The sequence below is a fragment of the Mesoplodon densirostris genome, chromosome 4 (genome assembly GCF_025265405.1).
Source record: "Mesoplodon densirostris isolate mMesDen1 chromosome 4, mMesDen1 primary haplotype, whole genome shotgun sequence".
Taxonomy (NCBI): domain Eukaryota; kingdom Metazoa; phylum Chordata; class Mammalia; order Artiodactyla; family Ziphiidae; genus Mesoplodon; species Mesoplodon densirostris.
This window is the reverse complement of record NC_082664.1, coordinates 39,039,998-39,064,652: the sequence shown is the minus strand read 5'-3', so window position 1 is coordinate 39,064,652 and position 24,655 is coordinate 39,039,998. Positions and strand designations below refer to the sequence as shown.

General features: G+C 39.6%; 2 protein-coding genes across 2 annotated transcripts in view; one reads left to right on the top strand and one right to left on the bottom strand.

Moving 5' to 3' along the window:
• Positions 1-24,655, bottom strand: part of ESR2 (estrogen receptor 2) — a 181,185-nt gene that overhangs the window by 26,092 nt on the left and 130,438 nt on the right. The gene's annotated exons all lie outside the window — the stretch shown is intronic.
• The window catches only part of SYNE2 (spectrin repeat containing nuclear envelope protein 2), a 345,609-nt gene that overhangs the window by 246,614 nt on the left and 74,340 nt on the right, over positions 1-24,655 (top strand). Inside the window, exons 66-82 of the mRNA XM_060096039.1 lie at positions 1,208-1,438; positions 4,821-5,003; positions 6,031-6,156; positions 6,726-6,847; positions 7,000-7,141; positions 9,009-9,140; positions 10,078-10,230; positions 10,355-10,564; positions 11,991-12,092; positions 13,126-13,245; positions 13,437-13,637; positions 15,233-15,406; positions 17,273-17,404; positions 20,067-20,263; positions 21,616-21,748; positions 23,160-23,342; positions 23,759-23,905. Coding sequence (XP_059952022.1) covers positions 1,208-1,438; positions 4,821-5,003; positions 6,031-6,156; positions 6,726-6,847; positions 7,000-7,141; positions 9,009-9,140; positions 10,078-10,230; positions 10,355-10,564; positions 11,991-12,092; positions 13,126-13,245; positions 13,437-13,637; positions 15,233-15,406; positions 17,273-17,404; positions 20,067-20,263; positions 21,616-21,748; positions 23,160-23,342; positions 23,759-23,905 — 2,688 coding nt within the window. The remainder of the gene's footprint in view (positions 1-1,207; positions 1,439-4,820; positions 5,004-6,030; positions 6,157-6,725; positions 6,848-6,999; positions 7,142-9,008; positions 9,141-10,077; positions 10,231-10,354; positions 10,565-11,990; positions 12,093-13,125; positions 13,246-13,436; positions 13,638-15,232; positions 15,407-17,272; positions 17,405-20,066; positions 20,264-21,615; positions 21,749-23,159; positions 23,343-23,758; positions 23,906-24,655) is intronic.

Here is a 24,655-nt window from a genome sequence, read left to right as displayed (position 1 = left end):
CGTCTGCTTCTGTTGTACCGAAAGTTCTATGTTTAAACAAAATTCCACAAATATTAGGAGATATGCATTTGAGTTGCATATTGCTCACATTTGTGAGCAGCTCCCATTTCTCAGTTAGCCAAAATAGTGCCTTATTAGATGCTGAGATGGAGTTAGCAAAGCCTTATATAGAAAACATTGTCATTTCACCATACTCAGAATGAATAAGATATTTACGGAGATCACTAATTTTGTAGAGCAAAACACAAATCCTTATTCCTAAAGAAATTCCTCTAGAGGGGTCGACAATACTCTTTCATTGTCCTGGAAGAAGATGTGGGAAGCAAATATATCTCTGTATCAATTCATCTTTTGCCTCTAAATTGAAAGTATCTATTATATAATTACTAGAATACTTTCACTTGGTACCTGGGAGAAATTTTTCTATCAGATCGATAAGCAACCTAGGTGTTTCAATATTAAAAAGAACACATCACACATCATACTTTCTTTATACTATACTATAAGCATCTAGTCCTTAACTCAGTAATATTTGAGTATTTAGAAAGTGAAAAGTAGTTTTAGAGACACTCTCTGAAGAATAGGAGCAAAGTTTCCAAATTACCCCAGTGAAGCTTATCACTTGACTCAAGTTATTTTTAATAGGGAGAAGTTCAGATAAGTACTAGCAGGGGTGGGGGGGAAGCTAAAATATTTTATAATCTAAACTACTTGAGAAGATGTTAAGTTAAAAGTGTGAGCTATATTTCCTTGTATCCCTGCCAGTGTGTAAAGATCTTTTTTCGTGTTTGAACAGAGCGCACAGCAATGTAAGCATTGCTTAATCATGCATCATGCAAATTTAAACACTGGCCAATTCGCTGAAATGTTTCAGACACACACGCCCACATGCACACCCTCTCGCTCACACTCACCTGTCTCCTGGGACCCACCGTTTAATGAACTGCAAGCCTGTTTGCGTCCTCTGTGCCCAGGAACTCTGTACCTGTGTACATGCAGATCAGCTGCTTGGAAACCTGGGGCGCCAGGTCACGTGATCATTGCTATGCCTGTGGAGGTGGCTTTTTCTTTTCTTTCTTACTTCTTCTGCCCTTATTTTTCTTTTAACTGGGGAAATGCTATAAGTTCACAGGTCTTTGCAAGTCCAAATCTGAACGTTTTGGACTCCTAACTTTTCACCGCTGGATTGCCTTTGGATTTATCATAGGGTACCACACCTCCTATCAAGGTTGCAGCTCCGGGCTTTTCTGATGAGCAAGGAGCTTTTGAGGCCACAGCAGAGAAAGCAAGGCCCAAGCCTGCGGAAGTCCTCCATGTCTGCAAGAACCAGGTGGCTGAGCTGGAGCTGTGGCTGCAGCAAGCCAACGTGGCATTCGAGCCGGAAACATTAGATGCAGACATGCAGCAGGTGGTGGAACAGCAGCTGGTAGGGTGCCAGGTAAGCCTAATGGGTCTGAGCTCATGGTCTTCTTCTTCACCAATCACCTTCTAAGACTGGGTGAGTTTCTTTTAAAGCAACAGTGTGATTCTTCCTGTTACTCTGACCCCTATGTTTATCTTGGCCTCAACTTTTTGTTCTCAGGATAGTTCTTTGAAATGATTTATGTAAGCAGAATATTTGGGGAGATAGTAGTGGGTAAGATCTCAGAATCTAGAGTTCAGATCCAGTCATTAACTATGAACTGGTAGGAGTTAACTTCTCACCTCGTTTTCCTCATAGAGTAGGTTATCTCCTAAGACTTTGTCAGGATTAAATGAGATAAATTATCTACATCAGTGTCTGGTGTATGAAGTATATATAAAGTGCTCAATAAATACTAATTTTATGCATAATATTAAATTCTTTGAATTTTCATTCATCAGAAATGAAAATGAATATCCTGATTTGCAGGATTGCAGATACAATATAAAAGGGCTTTGCTGCCGTGTTATTACAAATGCTCCTGCTCTTGTTGGGGAGGGGCAGGAATGTAAACTTCCTTGCCTGGGAGTCATTTTGAGTAACATTTGCTGGCACAGCCCAAAGGTTGGGATCTCTGTATCCCTCCAGGGAGGGTCAAGACAGACGACACTGCAGGAGCATAATTGAGGGTCACCCACGACAGCCCAGCCCAGCCCAGCCGAGGCGCCTCCCCCAAAGGCACTTAAGACCTGCCTTGGCCAGATTGGCTCGCTTGCAGTGGTCCCAGGGACAAGGACTTCCTCTCAGAGTACCCCAAGTCACTGGCCAGCCCACAGGGAGCTCCACCCACTATATCCCATTATGGGGTTGGGGAAGACCCACCTTGGCCCGAGGCCGGCACTCCTCCCCTTTTTCCATTCAGACCCACAGTCTTACAACATCTGGTGCCTGTCCAGTGGGACCCAGGTAAGCAAGCTGGGCTTCCTTCCTTGGGCAGCTCAGCACTTCTCACCCCAAAAGTCAGCTCCGAGGGCAGATTCACTCAAATACTGGCACTGCTACATGACCTAGCTGATGAGGCGCTTGAGAGTCTGGAGAAGACAGTGTAATTCAGCACAGAGCAGTGCTACTCTAATCTGAACCTGCAGTATTCCAGATGTTGAGACCTAGCCACTTAAGGCCATTCAGAAGCCATCTGCCAATTGATTGTCCTGCTGACTGGGTAGACCCCCAGAGCCAATTCCTTGATCATTACCAAAATCTGGTCCTTGGGCCACTTGTAGTGAGTTCAAGGATGTGAGGGCTGCTCAAGGGAAAAACAGGACCGCAAGGTGGCAGTAGCTCGCAATGAGCTTTATTTGGGCAGCGTTTTGGTGGGACCTGGAGGGACTGGAAAGTCACTCATGGCAGGGGACCTTCCAGAGGCTTTGGCAAGGAGTGAGGGTGGGACCACCAGCCGGAAGGGGAGAGACAGTGGAAGTCCCAGGAGATGGACAGTCCAGAGGGGCTTGTGTCTAGGTGATGCCAGAGAACTCTGAAGGATAGCAGAGGCTGGGGTCTTTAGAGCACCAAAGTTTGTCTTAACTATGGCTAACAGATACGGGGGTCCAGTTTTGAGTCTGGCACTAGCTGAAATGTGAGCTGATATTTCTGCTGTGAAGAAATGAACAATATATGGGTCAATATACAGGGGCCACCTTTGGCTCATTTATATAACACCATGACACATACAGTTTAACTTTGAAACTTATAAAAAGCCTTACAGTGGTCTGTAAAAACACTGAGTTGCCAGAGGGAAAATGTCCAAAGGACAGGAGCAAACAGATCAGTCAAGAAAAAATTATATTCGGTAATTTAATATTTGAGAAGAATGTTTAGCCTTGATTATTAAAGACTTGTGAATCAAAACAGCTGTTGTTTCGTTCCTCCATTACCTTGACAAAAATTATATCATCCTGGAAAACTCTGGAGAAATAGATCCACTAATGTCTGTCTGATTGGTTCAATGTTTAGGGAAGTCAGCTGTCAGCAGATAAGATGTCCATCTTCTTTGACCTAATAATCCCATTACTTTAAATTTACCCTCTGAAAATAACCCAAAAGGAGAAGAATATTTATGGCTGCATTGATTACAGAAGTGAAGCACTGGAAGCAGTTTAAAGGCTTAACAATAGGGAGATTAAGAGAATTATAGAGTATTGACTTGTGGCTATTAAAATAGGAATCATTAAGTATATGTATGTAGACACATGAAAATGTATACATAAAATAGCTAAATGGAGAAAAAGTGCAGAATTATAGTATACTTTGTTTACAGCCACTTTAAAATCTATAAGTACATATTTAAGCTTAGAAGAGTCTCTATATAGAGGATACAAGTAATTTGCTTGAATGGAGAAGTTATAAGTATGTTATGTGAAAATTTGTTTTAAGAATAGAGTTTTTCCTTAAGTTTCTCTCAAAGAACTGAACTTGTTCATAGTCACACACCATTTTAGCCCAAGCATTCACAGTGCTGGCATGTAAGACTGAATGCTGCTGCTACACTCGTGTGCCCAGCCAGTTGACATGACTTTGGGGGCTCCTGAGCCCCAGGAGAGGGCAAACTTGATCTGTTAGGAGGAAAACAATGATGGTGACTTACTGGGAAACTTACTTCATCCTCCTGATTTATTTTTAGATCCGGGTGTAAGTTGGCCAGTTGTATCAATGACTAAGTGTTTTAGGTTCAAAATTATGTGTTCTGTAGTCGTCTTCTGATATTTGGGAAGCTTATTTGGCTTGAGAAAGCGAAGGAAAAGAGCAAAGGAAAGAATTTTCAAAGAATTCTTTTTTTATTACTACTCAGCACTTGGATTGCAACAGAAAAAGGTTAGGAAGGTGGGGAAAAAAATAATAGTTGGCACAGACTACGTATCAAGCCCTGGCCAAAGTACGTGGATTTAACTCTAGCTTCTCAAAGTGACCTCAGGAGGTAAGTTCTGTATTATCCCCATTTTACAGATGACTAGAGGCACAACCATACAGTATAAGGTGCCCAAATTTTCCCAGCTATGAAGTGGCAGGGCTGGGATCTGAACCCAGGCAGTCTAGTTCCTGTGTCTGTGGTCTTAACCACTATGCTATAATGGATATATTAAGCTCTGTTTTCTAAGGTGAATATAGAATCACTTGTTTTAGATTATTTTACAAGCAATTTATTTATTTACAACCGATTTGGAGTTGCTTTGGTTGTACCCTTATGGATAAGCACAGGAATTATGTGGAAGTTGTTTTTCTTTCCCCAGGGTCCCTTTCAACTTGTGTTTCTAGGACTTTATATATACACTTAGGTAGAGAGAGTGAATCTAACTTATTCTGGACTGTAACACTTGCTCAGGACCAAACCTATGATTAATTAAATGATTTTATTTCCTAGGCTATGCTAACAGAGATTGAGCACAAGGTTGCCTCTCTGTTAGAGAATTGCAAAGATCAGGGCCTGGGAGACAGTGGAACCACTCAACAGGAGGCTGAAGCACTTGCCTTGAAACTAAAAACCGTGAAGTGCAACTTGGAAAAAGTCCAGATGATGCTGCAGGAGAAATACAGTGAGAACCAGGTAAAATATGACTGTGTATAAACATGTATGTAGATACATGCATATGGTAGATCCATCAGCACAGAGCTCTGGGTGGAGGTAAGGAAACAACTACAGAGGAATTACAGTAAGTAAGGAAGAATTATGCCTCTTAAAACTGTAAGGCTTGGTTACACTGGCTTTTGTCATTGGTTTCATTTCGCTGTGTAGTTTTCCCATCTAGGTTGTCTTTAGTGATGGTGTTGGTTTGGTTAGAGTTGGTTTGACTGGGTTGATTGTTCTTGCTGATAATGAGCTCTCTGTAAGCCTTCTTCATAAAAGAAGGATATATTTTAAAGGAATTGTGTGACTGATTGACTGGAAAAATGAAGCCTTTATAGATAAGATTAAAATTTGACAATCAGAAACACAAAAACCTGTTTCCAGGGTACTTTTTGTTATTCATTTATAAATATTCACATATACTGATGAACGTATCATACAGCTAAAGTGTGCTGTGACTTTTAAAAGCATTCTGTGTATATAAATGCAAATGTTCATCTTGCGAGTAGGATCTTACTATGTAAGATTTGCATCCATACTTATGAGTTGGTGGTTTCTACTTAAGAGGACTTACATTCACAGAAATAAGATTGGCTCCAAATACACAGGCTGTATGGATCCCCTTTTATCCTGATATGTTCTCTCTCTTTTAAAACAACTATGTTTTAGACATAGGGGAAATTTGAGTTCATAAGCATAATACCATGTCTGTTTTTTATATCCATTTCACTTTGTCCTCAGTAAAAAAGTGCAATAGATTTCCAGCTTTTAGTAACTCATTGGATGAGTTAAGTTGAGGAATGATAAAATGACCACTTAATCAAACATAGTGGTTTTTGAAGTTGTTATGAAATAAGTACATTAAATCATAGTGTATAATTCTTGTAATTAACAAAATACAGTCATTCACTTCACATAAAACTTTTCCATTGTGTAGTCACATTATTAGAACTGAAATAGGTCACCATTTTAAATAAATAGTCTGCCATCATAAAATGTTTTGCAGCATTCTACCATGCTAAAGAAATCTTCTGAGCAGAAAGTTCTCCAACCAGATAACCTTTCTGAATTTGAATCTGTTGTAACTGAAAGGCCACAGTTCAGCAGACAAAAAGATTTCCAGCAGCAACAGGTAATTTCAGCCCCAAACAGTTATAAAGATAAGAATAAAGCTTTCTTTATGGAATTTCCCATTGAACTAAATACTGAAAGGCCATTGGAGTGTTTTCTTACGTGACTGAATAGAAAGTGTGATGTGTGAGTGTTCCTGTGTGTGCAGCAGCTCTGAGTTTTGAGCGTTTACTGCAGTAGCTGCTTTGCTTTCATCTGCTACAGTTGGGGATACTGGAACTTGGCTGCCTTATTAACTTGCGTCTTATATCAAACTAAGCAAATATCTTCAGGGTGAACTTACCTTTGTAACTGCAACACTTCTTTCCCTATTGTTTCAAAATGTGTTGGTATATTTTTGGTGGTTTTCCATGTGTGTAGCATATATGTAACAATACTTGGTCATTGTGTGAATATTTTAAATAAGTTTTTGAAAAATAAAAGTTAACGAGAGCAAGCAAGCAAGAAAGAGTAATAGTAAATAATGATTTAGGAAGTGGTTCCAAATCAGCTCATCTCAACAGAAGAAACCCTTGGGTACTAACCGAAAACCTTGATTGATTGGACTATTTGAATCTTATTCAATTATAGGTTCTGGAGTTAAAACCAATGGAACAGAAAGATTTAATCAAATTCATAGAATTTAATGCTAACAAAATATGGCCTCAGTATTGCCAACATGATAAAGATACAACTCAGACATCATCTGTGAGGTAAAATATTTTTAAAGAATCGGACATTCGGTAGTATTGTGGTTGGGAGAGTTAACAGTGTTTCTTTTAATATCACTTATAAAACATTGTCTGAATGTAATAAAATTTTTGTATGTTGATTATTCTTTTCACCATTTGTTTTCCCTTAAAAGCAATAAGGCATCTAGCCCTGAAAATGATGCTCCAGACTTGATCTTGTCAACCCAGGGCCAAAGTGGAGATAAATGGCAATATTTACATCATGAACTTTCATCAAAAATTCAGCTCCCTCTACCTCAGCTTGTGCAGCCCCAGGTCAGTGTGTATGTGCACACAGTGTAAATAAGTGTGTTTACCTTTGAAAATCCAACGAGCATTCATTAAACACACATGTATGTTCTGCATTATTTTCAAAAAGCAGTTTATTTATTTTCAGAAGGCAAAGATGCCAGGTGGATTTTCTTACTTAGCTGTCCTCTTTTCATCTTCCTGGAAATCTGCATTAAGTGCTTCCCTTTTGTGCTTCTATAGCACGCTGGGCTTCCCTGATCATAGCTCTTACTATACTATACACCTGCGTATTTGTCTGAACTCCCCATTAGATGACATGAGAAGAAAGACCATGTCTGCCTGATTCACATTTGAGTGCCTGGCACAGTAGTAACTGGAACATCAAAAAATCTTGGTTACTATATGTTGAATGAATAAAGGAATGAATAATATATGTAAAAAAAACTTTGAAAATGATACGTTGCTATATGAGTGTCATTCATTCATCAGAATATTATTTGGGGGCTTCCCTGGTGGCACAGTGGTTGAGAATCTGCCTGCTAATGCAGGGGACACGGGTTCGAGCCCTGGCCTGGGAAGATCCCACATGCCGCGGAGCAACTAGGCCCATGTGCCACAACTACTGAGCCTGCGCGTCTGGAGCCTGTGCTCCGCAACAAGAGAGGCCGCGATAGTGAGAGGTCCACGCACCGCGATGAAGAGTGGCCCCCGCTTGCCACAACTAGAGAAAGCCCTCGCACAGAAATGAAGACCCAACACAGCCATAAATAAATAAATAAATAAATAAAAGCCAAGCATTAAAAAAATATATATATATATATATACATATACATATATATATATATATATATATATATATATATATGTATATGTATATATATATATATTATTTGGCATCTGCAGTGTGCTGGCCCCTTTGCCAATGGTACCTGTCTGTAGGTATTCTCACCAGCACACCTTATCACACCTGATTATTGCCATTACAAGGGTTTATTCATACTGTGCCAGCTACTGATGGATGTCTCTCTAAACAGGGAGCCCACGAGCAGAATAGCACCGTGGCTCCCAGCAGTCAAGCTTCTGCCTTTAACTTTGCACTCAAACTGCCGGGGCAAAGGTTTTCAATGGTTTCCCAATTCCCCAGTCTGGTGGGAACTTTTCCGTTCTCTTCTACTCTACCAAGAACCTTATTTGACCAATTAAAGTTGAATCAAATTCATTGGTAGGATTTTAGTCTTGGTTTCTCCTTGTCATATACACTATAACGTGTAATATATCATTCTTTTTCCAGCAATAGAACAACATCCCTTGTTCTCCACCCTTCCACCCCAGCAGAGTCATCTACCATCCCATCCTGTTCCTTAATATATATTAGTTTTCCAATTTGGGAAAAATATTAGCTCTGAATCATTCTCCCTTCTGAAGTCACAGCTCATTTTCAGTACTTATTTAGCTTTTCAATAACAAATCAAGATGCAAATCTGTCCCTGGAGGTGACTGTATTCTATTGTAAGAGTTGGCTGTATGCCAGGAGTCTACCAATAAATGGGAAAAGAAACAGCTAACCTTGGAACACAGATAGATAGCATCCCTACAAATTGAAAGATTAGGGGTTTTATTCTATTTTTCAAATTATACTTTGTTTCCCCTCGTTTTGTTATCTAAATGGACCCTCAAGTGTCTGTGTAAAGCCTGTCATGACTTTTCAAAGCCATCCAAAATATTTAAATTTTAATTTAATTATTTTTTTCTTGTAAATGACAAGATAGACAAAAAACACTTTCCAAGAAGGTAAACTTGGAAGATAGCATGTTAAGGCATTTTTGATGTTTTATGTTAACACTCACAGGATCTCAAACTGTTTGTAATAGGGTTTCCCTTTTTCAAATAGGTTGCCACAAATATGAGTGTTCTACCCAGTGTGAGTATATATAACTTCAGATACCCAACAGCTGAAGAACTGAAAACTTATACCACCCAACTTGAAGACCTCCGTCAAGAAGCAAATAATCTTCAGACACAGGTAGCAGCTGCATGTTATATATTTTCCTCATTGCAATAACAAAAATGAGGGGAAATGTGATATTGTAAATTGGTCGTACTTTTCTTTACTGAACAAATAATAGGACACATAATGGAATGAGTCCTAGAATTGCAAATAGGATTTATCTCTCTTACTGACTCTGGTAAATTTGGTAGTGGTTGCGTAGAATACCATGTGCATAGGCTTCTAAACCTGGGTCCAGGATTGGCAGGAACAAGGATCTTGATTGATTAGTACTGTCTGCAGTGGGGCTCTGGGATTGCAAGGGTGAGAAGGGAGGGAGGGAGTAACTGCAAGGTTTCCAACCTTGAGTAGGCTTAACACTGAGGCGGTGTGCGGGATAGCTTAGGTACTCATCAAAGAACAGAGCAGGAAACAGCCCAAATTGGGGTAATCAGTAGCTTCGGCAGGCTCCTAGTTTACTTATAGTCACCAGGCTGTACCATTGCCGTACCATGCGTACCTTTAAGATGTTGTACCTTTTTCTAATGAACCCTTCAAGTCTCTTGACTTCTTTTCCTTCTCCAGGCCATACTTGATTTCATTAACTCACTTTCTCCTATGTTAAAATATGGGAGGCGGAGAACAGTGGGAAGAGGGATACTGTGATTTATCTGGGACCGCACTTCCACCTGATGGCCCCACTAAAGAAGTCCTTCATCTTTTGATTTACCTTTTAATTCCATTCAGTAGTCAACTCACTACCTAACACTGAGTTTCTTAAACTTGTTTCTCTCAGAGTTAACATCTTAATTTATTTATTCTGCTACCTAGTTCACAATGCATTTGAAATGACTAACTATAAAAAAAAGCATAACATAAATTGTAAACTATAATAGAAACCAGGGAAAATGTAGGCTTAGGAAGGCGAGGAATCTTAGTGATTTTTATTTTTCCTTTTCTCCTCTTGATTTAGGAAAACGTTTCAGAAGAAACATATGCGAATTTGGATAAGAAATTACTTGAACTCTTTCTGACCCTCAGTCAGTGCCTGGGCAGTGTGGAGGAGATGCTGCAGACCCCTTGGCTCTTGAGAGGGGATGTCGGTGCCCAGCAGGTGCACTATGAGGTAAGGAGCATCCATCAAGCCCATGTGTTGGCCATTACCACAGGCAGCCCACTAGTTAACTAGGGCTGAAACCTCCCAAGGCCAGACCTTGTTCACAGTGTCTTTCTTCCTCTCCACTTTGCAGACTCTGGCTCTTGAGCTGAAAAAACTTTGCTTAGCTATGAGTGACAAGAAGAATGATATTTCAAAAGCCATGACTTGGCCTGGCAAGAATGCCAGCCTGTTCCTTGACTGTTTTGATAACCTCCAAGTCTACCTGGAGCACATCCAGGCTGCAACTGCCTCTAGGAGCAAGTCCCTGAAAGCTGGCCTCGACTATAACCGCAGTTATCAGGTATGGGTCTGGGTGCTTGGCTGCTCTGACGCTGTTTTAGGTCATAGCATGGGCCTCTAATTTCCATTCATTCCTACTCCTGGCAGCACTCATGAGTGGGAATTGCTAAGGAAAGCGATGGCCCTCTTTCTATGAAGGTCTTTAAGTTAGTTCAGCTGCTCATGGTGGGAGACCATTTGAAAGTGACGTCCTTTCCAAACTCTCAGGTATGAATTTGTTAGGTTGAGCTAAAGTAATGTTTCTTTCCTGCATTACATTCAGCCACTTAAAGAGCGTCACCTGGCAGGATTTCTAGGTAAGGGAAGCCATTACAGTTGTTTTGTTTTGTTTTGTTTTGCGGTACGCGGGCCTCTCACTGTTGTGGCCTCTCCCGTTGCGGAGCACAGGCTCTGGACGCGCAGGCTCAGCGGCCATGGCTCACAGGCCCAGCCGCTCCGCGGCATGTGGGATCTTCCTGGTCCGGGGCACGAACCCGTGTCCCCTGCATTGGCGGGCGGACTCTCAACCACTGCGCCACCAGGGAAGCCCGCCATTACAGTTCTTGAGCAAAGGAATGACAGTCTGTGTACATTTCCGACAGATCCATGTGGCAGTTGTCTAATGGGGATTAGAGCAGAGACTTGAAGCAGGTGGACTAGTTAGGAAGCTACTGAAAACTATCTAATGAGAGAAAAATGAAACAGAACATCACTTAGGAAGGAGTCTTGCCCATAAAATCAAACCTGAATCTGATCAAGCCTCTAGAATCCAAGTCAAATAGACACAAGGGAGGAACATGTTGAGCGGCACCAAGGGAATGCAGTCAGCCAGGCCCAGGCAGTGGCAAGCTGCATAGAATGTGTGTATGTGTGCTTTTTTCCATGACCAGCCCGCCACCCCAACACCAAAAACTCCAAAAAAACAACAAAAGAGAGAGATGGGCAGGGAGCCTGCAGATTACAAGGGACTTGTTAATCCACTGCAGCCTATTGGACCTCATTTAGATCCCGGTTCCAACAAGCCAAAAGGAAAAAGTATAGTCAATTAGAGAAACGTGAACCCTGCCTACACAGTTAATTATACTAAGGAATTATTATTGATTTGTAGTATTTTTAAAGGGAGGAATCTTTATCTTTTAGGAAATACATACTGAAACATATACTAGTGAAATAATATGGTATCTGGGATTTGCTTCCAAATAATCTGAGGGAAGGAAGGTTAGGTACAGTCAAGAAAGCTCAGGGGAGGGTGCAGAAGAGAGACGACCAGCCCCAAGTCAGTAATTGTTAAAGCTGGATGGATGTTGGTAATGCAGGAATTCCACCTATTTTGGCATATGTTTGAAATTTCTTATAGCACAGAAACCGAAGGACAACTGAATTTTTAGAAAGGCACTGAAGGCCTAAGTGAGATTCTCACTGTTTCCTGCATTTATCTTTTTATACAGAATGAAATAAAGCGATTATATGATCAACTTATTAAGAATAAAACATCTTTACAACAATCTCTGAACGAAATTAGTGGCCAGAGTATTGATGAACAGCTTCAGGTAATCAAGTCAAAATAATTCAAACTGACTTAACCTTGAACCAGAGAGTCTTGTGTATAAGCTGTGTTTCTGAATCACTTCCCGAAATATAAGTTTGTTTAGTGTTGGGAAGGGTATTGAGAAATGAAACCCTCACCCTCTTTTTTTTAAAATTAATTAATTAATTAATTAATTAATTTGGTTGCACCGGGTCTTAGTTGTGGCAGGTGGGCTCCTTAGTTGCAGCTCCAGGGCTCCTCCTTAGTTGGCATGCGAACTCTTAGTTGCGGCATGCATGTGGGATCTAGTTCCCTGACCAGGGATCGAACCTGGGTCCCCTACATTGGGAACTCAGAGTCTTATCCACTGTGCCACCAGGGAAGTTCCCCCTCACCCTCTTTGTAGGAGTGCCAATTAGTCGAGCATCTAGGGATCATTTGTCTACATATCAAAACTTTAAGCCTAAATGCTCTTCCATACAGCAGCTCTTTCACTCCATTTATCCAGCAAGTATTAATTGAGGACCTACTATGTTCAGGCACTTCTCTAGGTACTGGACTTACACTTATCCTAAAGAAAAAGGCAAGTGCATAAAGATAAATATGTTTATGAATATTCAAGGATGAACCTAGCTGCACTGCTTGAATTAAAGACTCTAAATAGCCCAAAAGTCCGTTAAGAGCAGACTGTTGCTAAAGCAGTGAGCAGCCTTACAATGGTATACTATATGTCCATTTAAAAGGCTCCAGATAACGTTTGTACTGATGTGAAGAGATGCTGAGGAGCTTGTAAGTGAGGAATGCAAATTGCAGAAAACAATGATGTGTGCAATCTATTGTGTTTCAGGATGTGCACTCTACCTCTACTCAGTACATGCTTTGAACACATTAGGAACAAACTGTCAACTGTGGATCTTTGGGGAAAATGGAGAGGATAGAGAAGTGGGACTTTCACTTTTCCCTTAATTCTTTTCTATACTGTTTAATTCTTTTTGAATGAATATGTAGACTCCTTATTAAAGGGTTTTACTTTTTTGTATTGTCTCTCGCTCTAGAAAGCAGATGCATATACAGTGGAGCTGCAGAACTATGAGAGCCGAGTGGCAAAACTAAGAGACGAAGGGGAGAGGCTTCATTTACCTTCTGTTCTACTCCAGGAGGTTTACAAATTAGAGGTATGTCTGAGCAGAAAACATAACTATGAATTATAAAGAGTATTACTCTTATAATTTACTCTCCGTGAATTACTATGATTGTAAAGAGTAAGACTTTTTTCTTCTACCAAGGGAATTTAGATATGTTCTTCATTTGGGTTATTTTCATGGTTGGATGGAAAAGTCTGTGCACACCTGCTCTTTCTTTTCAGGATGTACTCGACAGAATGTGGGGAATCCTGAGAGCCAGGTACACAAAACTCAGCAGCCCTTTCATCACTGAGAGCCAGCAAGATGCTTTGTTGCAAGGCATGGTAGAACTGGTGAATATCGGAAAGGAAAATCTTGCTCATGACCACTTACAACAAACCAAAAGTAAAGTTGCCTTACAGGCTCAAATACAAAATCACAAGGTAAGACACGTGGGTCAGATCACCTTTTCATAGACTTTAAGTTTTTCTGAGTGTGAACTAAGAGCATCCGTTTTCTTCCTTGGTGAAATTTACATCATTCCTTCATTCTTTTAACAAACATCTATTACAGTGCTCACTGTGTACCAGGAACCCTGCTAAGCTCGTAAGAATATGATTGTGAGTGAAAACAGACATAGTTCCTAATATTTATGGAGCTTTCAGTTGATTGAGAAGACATTATTTGTCAAGGAGTCATTTAAAATTAAAATTTAAATTTAAAATTAAACTTGGCATACACACTTTAAGAACATTTAATAGAGGGAATTGAATTCGGGGGTTAGGAGAGGCTTTACTGAGAACTGAAATCAAAAGAAATATTTAAATTACGTAAATGTATGTCTAGCGTAATGCTACAATAAATCCTTTTGTTTTCCATTCATTTCATTAAATAAACCCTCATGATCATCAACAAGAGATATGCAGTAATTAAGTGCTGATAATAAGAATGTATAAGACAGAGTTCCTGCCTTCAATAAGCTGAAGTCTAGGCTTTTGATTAAGTAGACCTTAGTCTAAGAAAAATTCAGAGGTAAATATTGTATAAAGGATGGCGGGAAAGAGGAGAAAATATATTAACTGATATATACAATGTGTCAGACCTTATGCTAGATACTTTTATAAACCCTTGTATGTATCCTTTTCAAGGAACAAGAGAAGGGATTCTCCTAATAAGTCCCCCCCAAACAACTAGAGGGGGCAGCTGACTATAAATAGAGAGCCATGTGAAGGAAAGCCTTCCTCTTTAAAGGTCTTAAAGTGCTATTCTGGGAGCTTTTACCAACCACAATCCCAATAGACCCCATCAGCGAATTCCCTTTAGTTAACTATTTTATTGTGTAGAAGTTAGAACCAGAGTTTAGGAGCCCCTGGCTCTTGAATATGTGAGTTTCTTGGGCTCACACAACTATCCATCCAATTTATCATCTTGAAACTAATTAGCCACCTCAGTGGCTTTAGCACTTTTTGTAAAGTTTCTTAAAACTTGGAATAACTGATATAGGAAGATCTCACTGGAAATTTAAATTGACTAATTAATCATGTTTGCCCTTTATTATTATTATTTTTTTTTTTTTTGCGGTACGCGGGCCTCTCACTGTTGTGGCCTCTCCTGTTGCGGAGCACAGGCTCCGGACGCACAGGCTCAGCGGCCATGGCTCACGGGCCCAGCCGCTCCGCGGCATGTGGGATCTTCCCGGACCGGGGCACGAACCCGTGTCCCCTGCATCGGCAGGCGGACTCCCAACCACTGCGCCACCAGGGAAGCCCCATGTTTGCCCTTTAATATGGACTGTTTTGTGGAAAATATTACCTAGGGTAATTTTTCTTTGTGATTTGTTAAAATTCCATTCGTACTCAAAGACTATGGACACATAGACAATTTTTATTTTGTTTTCTCGTGTGTTTGACTCTACATGGCTGTCCTGGGATTTTGGATTAAAAAGTAAATGACACTCTCACATGTTGAAGTAACTTGAATTTTAAGATTTTTCACAATGTAAAAATAAGTAAATATTAAACTCTTCCTCATTTCACAGCTTTTTTTCCGGAAGCTTGTTGCTGACATGCTGTTGATCCAAACATACTCCAACAAAATGCTTCCTTCTTTATTGCAAAAGAAAGAGACATTTTTGGCAGAACAAGAAAAGGAAGTTAAATTACTAGAAGAAAAGTCACACCAGTGTGGAATAAAGCTGCAAAGTTTATTGCAGGTATGTGGCTTTCATAAATTTTGTACTTAAGCCGGGAATTCTGGATTTTCAACCATCACCTCTAGGTTTGAAAACAAGTATCTGGTTATTATTAAGCAGTAGTTAAGTGGGCACCAGCAGTGAGGAATGTGGAATCCTGTTCCAGCTCTGACTGCTACTCCCGGAATGAAATACTAGCTGAGATTTCTTATATGTTGGTTAGGGATGGCACAGCATCTTTCTACCTTCTAGCTTTGTGTACAAATAAACAAAATGGAAAGCACTTTGAGATCTTGAATGAGATCATTTGATGAAATAGTCAGTGGTTCAGAAATTGTGCATCCCGAAGAGGACAAGCCCAGATGTTCTGTTGCTGAAGTGGATTCATAACAGTCCTGTCCCGATTCAAAGAAAAAAATTAAGCTTACATAAAGCTCTTTCTCAATTTTAAGGTTTATTTCCCCTTTAACTTCTTAAACACGGTGGATGTTAGTACATACAGGAAATAAACAAAAAACAAAGAAATATTCAACTTTTTTTTTTAACATTTTCTTTTTGGCTGCATTGAGTCTTCGTTGCAGCACGCGGGCTTTCTCTAGTTGCGGCGAGCGGGGGCTACTCTTCATTGCAGTGCGTGGGCTTCTCGTCGCAGTGACTTCTCTTGTGGAGCACGGGCTCTAGGCTCACAGGCTTCAGTAGTTGTGGCACGTGGGCTCAGTAGTTGTGGCTCGCGGGCTCTAGAGCGCAGGCTCAGTAGTTGTGGTGCACGAGCTTAGTTGCTCCGCGAGATGTGGGATCTTCCCAGACCAGGGATCAAACCCGTGTCCCCTGCACTGGCAGGCGGATTCCTAACCACTGAGCCACCAGGAAAGTTCCAGTATTCAACTTTTTAATGTGATAATAAACTATGGTATTATTTTATGCTAATAAAAGTAATTTTCTAGTTAGTGTGTCAAGTTGATATTTATAGTAATAGTTCATCATATTTATAAAAAAGACTCCATGAGGGACTTCCCTGGCAGTCCAGTGGTTAAGACTCCACGCTTTCACTGCAGGGGGCACAGGTTTACTCCCTGGTCAGGGAACTAAGATCCCACATGCTCTGTGGCACAGCCAAATAAATAGTTAATAAGTTAAAAACAAAAAACAAAAAAACGACTCCATGAACCCAGTGAGTGCCCCTAACAGCCATGTCACCTGCTGTTTCACTAGCTATGAGAATTACTAAGGTGGTTAATTTTCCAGCAGGTAAGATTTCATGTCCCTAAGTCAGCTCTGTAGAGTGCTGAGACCCTAGGAGTGGGCTTCTATGGAAATGGAGAGAGCTAGGACAAGGCAGACTCAGACTAAGGCAGTAGTTACTCCCCTGATGACGCGTAAGCCCATAACTTCTCAAACAGCTTCTTCAAGCAGCACGGTAGGGTAACGGTTTGGGTTGTGTTTGTTGGGTAATGTTCGTGGGACTGGGGATTGGAGCAGGGAGGGTTGGGAGAAGCCTAACAGAAGCTTCTGTTGCAAAAGACTTTACAAGTTAGCCCCTTCCTTTCCAAGTAAGAGAAAGGCTCTGAGGTCTCCACAGATGTGCATGCTGAGAGTATCACTTTAACTTACTCCTATTATTCCCTACTCGATTTGACGAGACAAGCATAAAACCCTAATACCAACTGGGTTTTTTAAAACCTTCTCCACAAAGCAGTGGAAGTGGAGTTGTTTCCCACCAGACACTGAGCTCTTACTAGGGTGGGTTATATCTCAGAAACCCCTGGAATCTGTGCTTTAATTTTGTATGGTCTCAGAGCTCATTTTTGTTTTTAGGATTAATTTTGTCATTATCTGGAACTAATCTAGAAAAAGCCCCCTGCTGATCATGTGTTCTTAATTCTTTAGAAATGGGAAGAGTTTGATGAAAACTATGCATCTCTTGAAAAGGACCTGGAAATTCTTGTATCTACGTTGCCCTCTGTGAGTTTGGTGGAAGAGACGGAGGAAAGATTAATGGAAAGGATTTCATTTTACCAGGTATTTTGCTTCCACTTAAGCCGCCAAAGTCATTGTCTGTAGCACTTTGTGTTTTTATTGTGTTTTGACTAAATTACTTGACTTTGAAGGTGAATGATTTGGATTGAAATGAAATATCATTCCTCACACAACTCACAGTGAGACATATTTGGGGTAACTGCAGATTTACTTGTGGGCTTCTTGACATAACCACGTGTCTGACGTGGAGTCGGGACCTTGGTTTGAGTCCTGGCTCTCACTTATCACTTCGTCAACTTTCTGTCTCTAAGCCTCAGTGTCTTTATCTGTAGCATGTAGGTAATCAAGCTGGTGCTACCAGTCTCTGGAGGTGGATGTCAGTGGGTGTGGACATGAGCTAAAGTATGGGAAGAACTTTGTAAACCACGGGCCTCTGAACATATTTTTAGTTTTATGACAACAGTGAAGCCCTGACTGGACATAGCCTATGAGACAAACAATAATCTGTTACCTGCCGCCAGCGTTATAAAGAGACTTCAAACTTGAAATTTTTTCTTGTGTAATGTTTGATATTGTTATTATCAAAGTCTCTGTGTCTCAAATTTCAATGCCATAGAAAAGATAAAACCTTAAAATGGTTTTCAAGTGGTATTGAGAACATGACCAACAAGATAAAAACAAGTTTTAAATATTTTCTGCAGAAACTGAAAATACTTAGTTTTAACTTTAGAATGTATGTGGTCAGAATCTGAGTTGGGCAGCTAGAGGTTGCTATCAAATATCAACTTTAAAACTTCAAAGGCAGGTTTGTTGCCGGACCAGACCGGATGGAAGAAGAAGGCATGGAATACTTGGCAGGGTCCCGCCATTCCTTGGAGGCACTTAAGCTCCTGTAAGGAACGTTTTTCAGAGGCTGGAATGCTGTAGTTATGCTCTCTAGGTGTCTTGAAAGCTGCCACTGATGTCTTTGCCATCTTGTCATATTGCGTTGAACTCAGAGATAAAGCTGACTCTTTTGGGGGCGGGAAGCTGCTCTTTAATTCTTTGTTAGCCTAGGGGTGCAGAAGGTACCATCTGAACAGCTGAAAGAATGCAGCTGAAAACAGATCGGTTTTAAACCTTCCTATATTAAGAAACAGTTCATATTAGCCAACCTGATGGAAGCCTGATTATTTCCCCAAGAGTAGCTGTATACCTTAAACTATAACCTGTGATTCTGTTAAGTTAGAAATATTTTAAAAATCAAAATAATTGTTCTAAGACTTTTAAATACATTTGCCAGACTAAAAGAAGACAGATATCTAGTAAAGCCCATCTCACTGATAGCGTTCCTTAGGTCATTATCGTCTTCTGCGTCATGGAGAGGTTTGTGTGTATCTTGATCAGGGAACGTCTGTGGGCCGGGAATGTAGGGTCAGTCCGTTGCATGGCCTCTGGTGTTGAACAAGCTGTGTTCCAATGCCGGTTGACACCTCACTGACCGAGTGACCAGTGCATTCTGACTCCCGTGTATAAAATGGGAAAATTAAAACTTCTCAGATATGAGGGCAACCCATGAAACAATAGCATTTCCATGTAACTGTAACAAAAGATATTTTGAAAAAAAAAAAAACTTCTCAGAGATGCTCTTAAGATGAAGTGTCTCACACTGAAGGCTTAGAAAATTAGAACCTTTTTTTTAAAAACTAATGTTGGACATTTTATTCTAGCCTGTGGACTCAGGCAGGCAGAAGGAGTTGCAGCTAGGAGTGGTGGAAAGGGCATTGGAGGTAGACTTTTTTATTAATTTTTTAAAAAGCTTAAGTTAATTGGAAAATAGCAAATGTTCTGTTTTGATCATAATTTATTTTTTAAGATTAAATTTAAGTAACTGTCAGGACATGTGTCATTAGCTGAACCCAACTGCAGAAGATAATTGCCTTTAGACAGTTCTCTTCAGGGGGTCATTGCATTCACAGTTCTGAAGATTTTTTTTTTTTTCATGAAGTTGAATTAGCAATGTGTTGTTTTCATTTATTCTTCTAAAATCCTCTTCTTTTCTCCCTCCTGAATCCTTATATCCAGAAGACTCAAAAGGAGCTTTTCCCCCTACTGTTTGGGTCTAAAACATGATAAAGAAATGTTTTCTTATTTATCCCTTTCATACCTAGGCCGCAATGTAAAATGCTTCCAGGTGCCCAGGCAGGAGAATGGAAATAAGGGTCACTGACTGGGTGGACAGTTGGAGGGCTGGTGGGGACATTGGTGGAGGAGAACCCAGGAGAACAGCCTCTTCCAAAGGAGCTTGCTAGAGCTTCCTGTTTTCCCCGAGTCACAGGAAATCTTGATTTCTATGTAAAATTTCTTGATTTTCAGAATAAGCTTTAAGTCACACAAAACCTCTCTGCAAGCTCTGCACCCTGTAGACCATCACCTTTTTAGTTTCTAGGTGAAAGAAGTAACGATCAGATCTAAATCTGTGAATTTTCATTTTATATTGCATGTATAATCTGTGCAGTAGAAATGCATTGGACACTCTCATCGTGAAAGATAATTAATAATCCATTAATCATGTTTGTTCAGCCAGACTGCAAGAGTCTTGAGGGTTTGGAAAGTGTTACTGTTTCTTCAGTAGCCTCTACTGTAGGTTTTTCATGAAGTATTTGTGAATTGACTGGCTGATTTAATTTTTAAATAATTCATTCTATGACTTTATTTTTATTAGCAAATAAAAAGAAACATCGATGAGAAGCATGCCCGGCTTTACCAGACTGTGAATGAAGGCAAACAGCTGGTGGTCTCCGTGAGCTGTCCTGAACTAGAGGGCCAGATTGCAAAACTGGAAGAGCAGTGGTTGTCCCTAAACAAAAAAATTGATCATGAACTACACAGACTACAAACGCTTCTCAAGCATCTGCTCAGGTGTGGTTTCTTAGGGATTGATTGGCATCAGAAAAAGACCTCAGAGGGATTCTGCAGTCAACCAGATTTTACATGCCGTCCCCCTGTTGTATGGTTTTTGACAATCTAAAGCAGTTGAGTCCCTCTTCCAGGCTAAATGGGAACTAGAGTCTCTGATGCTAGTTTGCAAGACTCAGGATAATGTGTAATCAGTCCTGTGGAAACTAGGAATTATGTTATAAAATTATACACATGTTACCTTTATGCCATGATGTTGCTCTTTCCTACACTCTTCCAAAAATTTTTTAAATCTTAAAAATAATTTTAGCTAATGGAATAGTTTGGAAAAGTCTTTGGAGTTCTTCAAAGAATTTTTTTGCTTTAACGGATCAAATCTTTAAAAAATTTTTTTTTCATTTTGTATTGAAGTATACTTGATTTACAATGTTGTGTTAGTTTCTGGTGTATATAGCAAAGTGATACATAATACATGTTCAGTAATATATGTTCAGTTGTATATATAATACATAGATTCTTTTTCATATTCTTTTCCATTGTGGTTTATTATAGGATACTGAATATAGTTCTGTATGCTTTATAGTAGGACCTTGTTGTTTATCTGTTTTATATATAGTAGTATGTATTTGTTAATCCCAAACTCCTAATTTATCCCTCCCCATCCCTTTCCCCTTTGGTGGCCATAAGTTTGTTTTCTATGTCTGTGAGTCTGTTTCTGTATTGTAAATAAGTTCATTTTTATCATATTTTAGATTCCACGTATAAGTGATATCACATGGTATTTGTCTTTCTCTTACTTCATTCTTGAAACCCTTGAAGAAGGTAGAAAACATAGAACATTTAACCTCATTTTCTTTCCCACCTCTTAGGGAGGCTATCTTAGCCTAGAGAAGTTTAGAAGTTACAAGAGGGACGGCATTTTGCTTGGATATTTTCATTCCATCAGATAAATATATTGGCATCCAGCCAATAGCAATTTGCTATTATACAACTTATACCAATGCTGGTTATATTTTTACTATACACAAATCTATAGAGGACGTTTGATGAATAAAAATAATTTCTGTCCTTACCTATGGGTTTACTTTTGTATAGCTGTAATAAACTTTTAAAAGGCTATTTTAGACTTTAAAATGCCTCTTTGTTCTTGATTAGTCATTATAGAGTCATAGAAAATGACAGGAGCATCAGATTTGGAACCTGGGATTAAACAGGTTATAATTCTTTAAAAAAATCATGATTTTTCTGAATAATAGGATTGGTCAACACAAGAAAACAAATGGTGAAACAGAAGAAAATATACAGGGGATGCAATCATTTCTAATTTCCTTTCTCTCCCACTTTGCTCCTATTAGTTATAACAGAGATTCAGATCAGTTAACCAAGTGGTTGGAATCTTCTCAGCAAACTCTGAACTACTGGAAAGAGCAGTCCCTCAATGTGTCTCAGGACTTGGACACAATCAGAAGCAACATAAACAATTTTTTTGTAAGTTGTAATGCAATAGGCTCAGGTAATTGTTGGTTAGAAAAAAATATCGGGGGAAAATTAGGAGAGTTGGTTTGATAGTTTCCATAATCATTTGTAGATAAGGGGTAAAACTTGGGCTAATAGCAGCTGCATTCTTCAAACTTAGAACTATTTGTTTATACTATTGATTTATATGCTTATAATAATAAAGTATATTTTAAATTGACACTACAAAATATATATATATTTAAAACTTGCCCTAACATGGGGCATGTTTTACAAGTGCAGAAAATAACTCCCCTACCTGCCCCCTAAAACCTCACAGGATTATTAATTCATAAATGTAAGCTAATAGATACATGGTTTTAAATTGTTATATACAGAATTGATGTTTCTACTAAAATGTTATTGTTCTATTGTTTTAAGGGTTTTTTCTGAAGAAAAGAATGTATTAGTTTTGTGATATAAATTATACTTTGAGACCTTTTCATCTTTTCCCTTAGTCTTTTCTCCATTTTTCATATTTTGTAGCTATGATTACTCACTTTGATATTAAAATGTAAATATTTTTAAAATATACTTGGAAAAAACCTGTAAGTACCAGGAACGATTTCAGATATTTTAGTTAAAAATTTGTTGTGTTTAGTTCATTTAATATGAACTTTTTAAAAAAATGAACTTTGTGCTGTGTTCCATATTTTCTTTTTATAGTTGAAATGATGATTTGTCTATTTTTAAAAATATTAATCCATTAGATTATAAGCCACTCAAGGGGCAGGAACTCCATCTCTTTTGTTCCCCACCGTATATCAAATGCCTGGAACAGTGCCTGACACTTAGCAGGAAAGATGTGTGTGTGTGTGTGTGTGTGTGTGTATGCGCTCACATGTAAGCACATATACACATGCACACATACATACATACACATATAAATATTTACTGTTTGAATTGAATTCATTTATTTAGTTTTGGACTCTAACCAGTTATTCTGACTCTTAGTTACTCCATGCCTTATTTATTTATATTTATTTATTTGTTTATTTATTTATTTGGCTGTGTTGGGTCTTCATTGCTGGGTGTGGGCTTTCTCTAGTTGTGGCGAGTGGGGGCTACTCTTCATTGCGGTGCGCGGACTCCTCATTGCGGTGTCTTCTCTTGTTGAGGCGCACGGGCTCTAGGCACGCGGGCTTCAGTAGTTGTGGCACAGAGGCTCAGTAGTTGTGTCTCGCAGGCTCTAGAGTGCAGGCTCACTAGTTGCGGTGCATGGGCTTAGTTGCTCCGCGGCATGTGGGATCTTCCCAGGCCAGGGTTCGAACCCATGTTCCCTGCATTGGCAGGTGGATTCTTAACCACTGCACCACCAGGGAAGTCCCTCCATGCCACATTTAAATTTTAAAAGTTTCTAAACTTTAAAACTGTTTCCTTTTAGGAGTTTTCAAAGGAACTTGATGAAAAGTCCTCCTTGAAAACTGCAGTTCTAAGTACTGGGAACCAACTTCTTCACCTGAAAGAAGCTGATACGGCGACACTGAGAGCTTCTTTAGCACAGTTTGAACAAAAGTGGACAATGCTCATAACTCAACTTCCTGACATCCAAGAAAAACTTCACCAGGTAAGTATTTAAAGACCCAGCATTTGAATTAGCATTCACTTGTTAGCTCACAGCTCCTTTAAAATCATTTCTCTGACTCAGTAATTTTCATTGACATCGCCTATCTTTTCTCTGGCACCACTGAATATAGGTCTTAATTACTGGACTCTCCTCCAGTGGGATCTTTCTTAAGAGAGAAATCAGGCTTAATTACTTTATTTCCCAGTTTATCTGCACCACTGTGTTAGTTTATGTGAAGGTCATTGTCATTGTTTTGGGGTCACTTATTCTGAGCTTGAATGCTGGGTTTGTTTTTGTGAGTAACCTGCATAATTATGTGGCAAGACCTTTTATCAAACCAGATATTATCTTAAGTGATGCCCTGATTCATTTTGTTAACTGCAGGTAATTAAATAGAAATCATTTTGATTTTGCAGCTTCAGATGGAGAAATTGCCATCTCGTAAAGCAATAACAGAAATGATTAACTGGATGAACAATGTGGAACATCATACTGCAGATGAAGACTCTGAGCATTCACTGAGTTCTGCATCTCAAGTTAAAAATCTTCTTCACAAGTACAAGGTAATTATACAAAAAAGCCAGAAGCCTTTTCATTAAATAAAGAAGGCAAGTGAGTTGGAAGGGAAATACTGAACAAAGAGACATGGAGGATATTATTTAGAAAAACGAATTCTAAGGGTGGGGAATGGGATGGTGGATGATTCTAGAGAGAGGAGTTAGTATACTTGCTCTTATTCTGCCCAGATTCCTTTGGTAGCTCCCATCACCACAGGACAGAATCCAAGCTTTTAACTGGCTCTGGCTCTTCATTTCCCCACATAAACCCTGGACTCTGCCTGAACCAAATCCTTTGCGGTCCCTCCACCGCTCCTGGCGCTCTCCTGCTCATGCTTTTGCTTTTGTACGTGCTGTACCTTTGGCCTGGAATTCCAGTGTCCCGCTTTTAGCTGTAGGAATCTTCTTAGTCATCCTTCAAGAGTCAGTTCAAGTAGCTTCTCATTTGGAAATCTACCCTGACTCTCCCAGCCAGATCAGTTTACTTTCCAGGATTAGGTGTCTCCATGGTGTTATCAATAGTTCCTGTCACCCGGTATTATAATTATTTTCTTACTTGCCTATCTCCCCACCTTGACTTAGCTTCTTGAGAGCAGGGGCTCCTCCTTTACCTCCCTGAAACAGCACACCTAGCCCAACACCTGGCATCCAATAGGTGTTAAGTAAATGTTCTTTGAATAAGAGAATGCGTAAGGAAAAGTTGATATCCTTCTACAAATAGATAGGAATGTGGCCTTCTCCACAATATTTGATTTC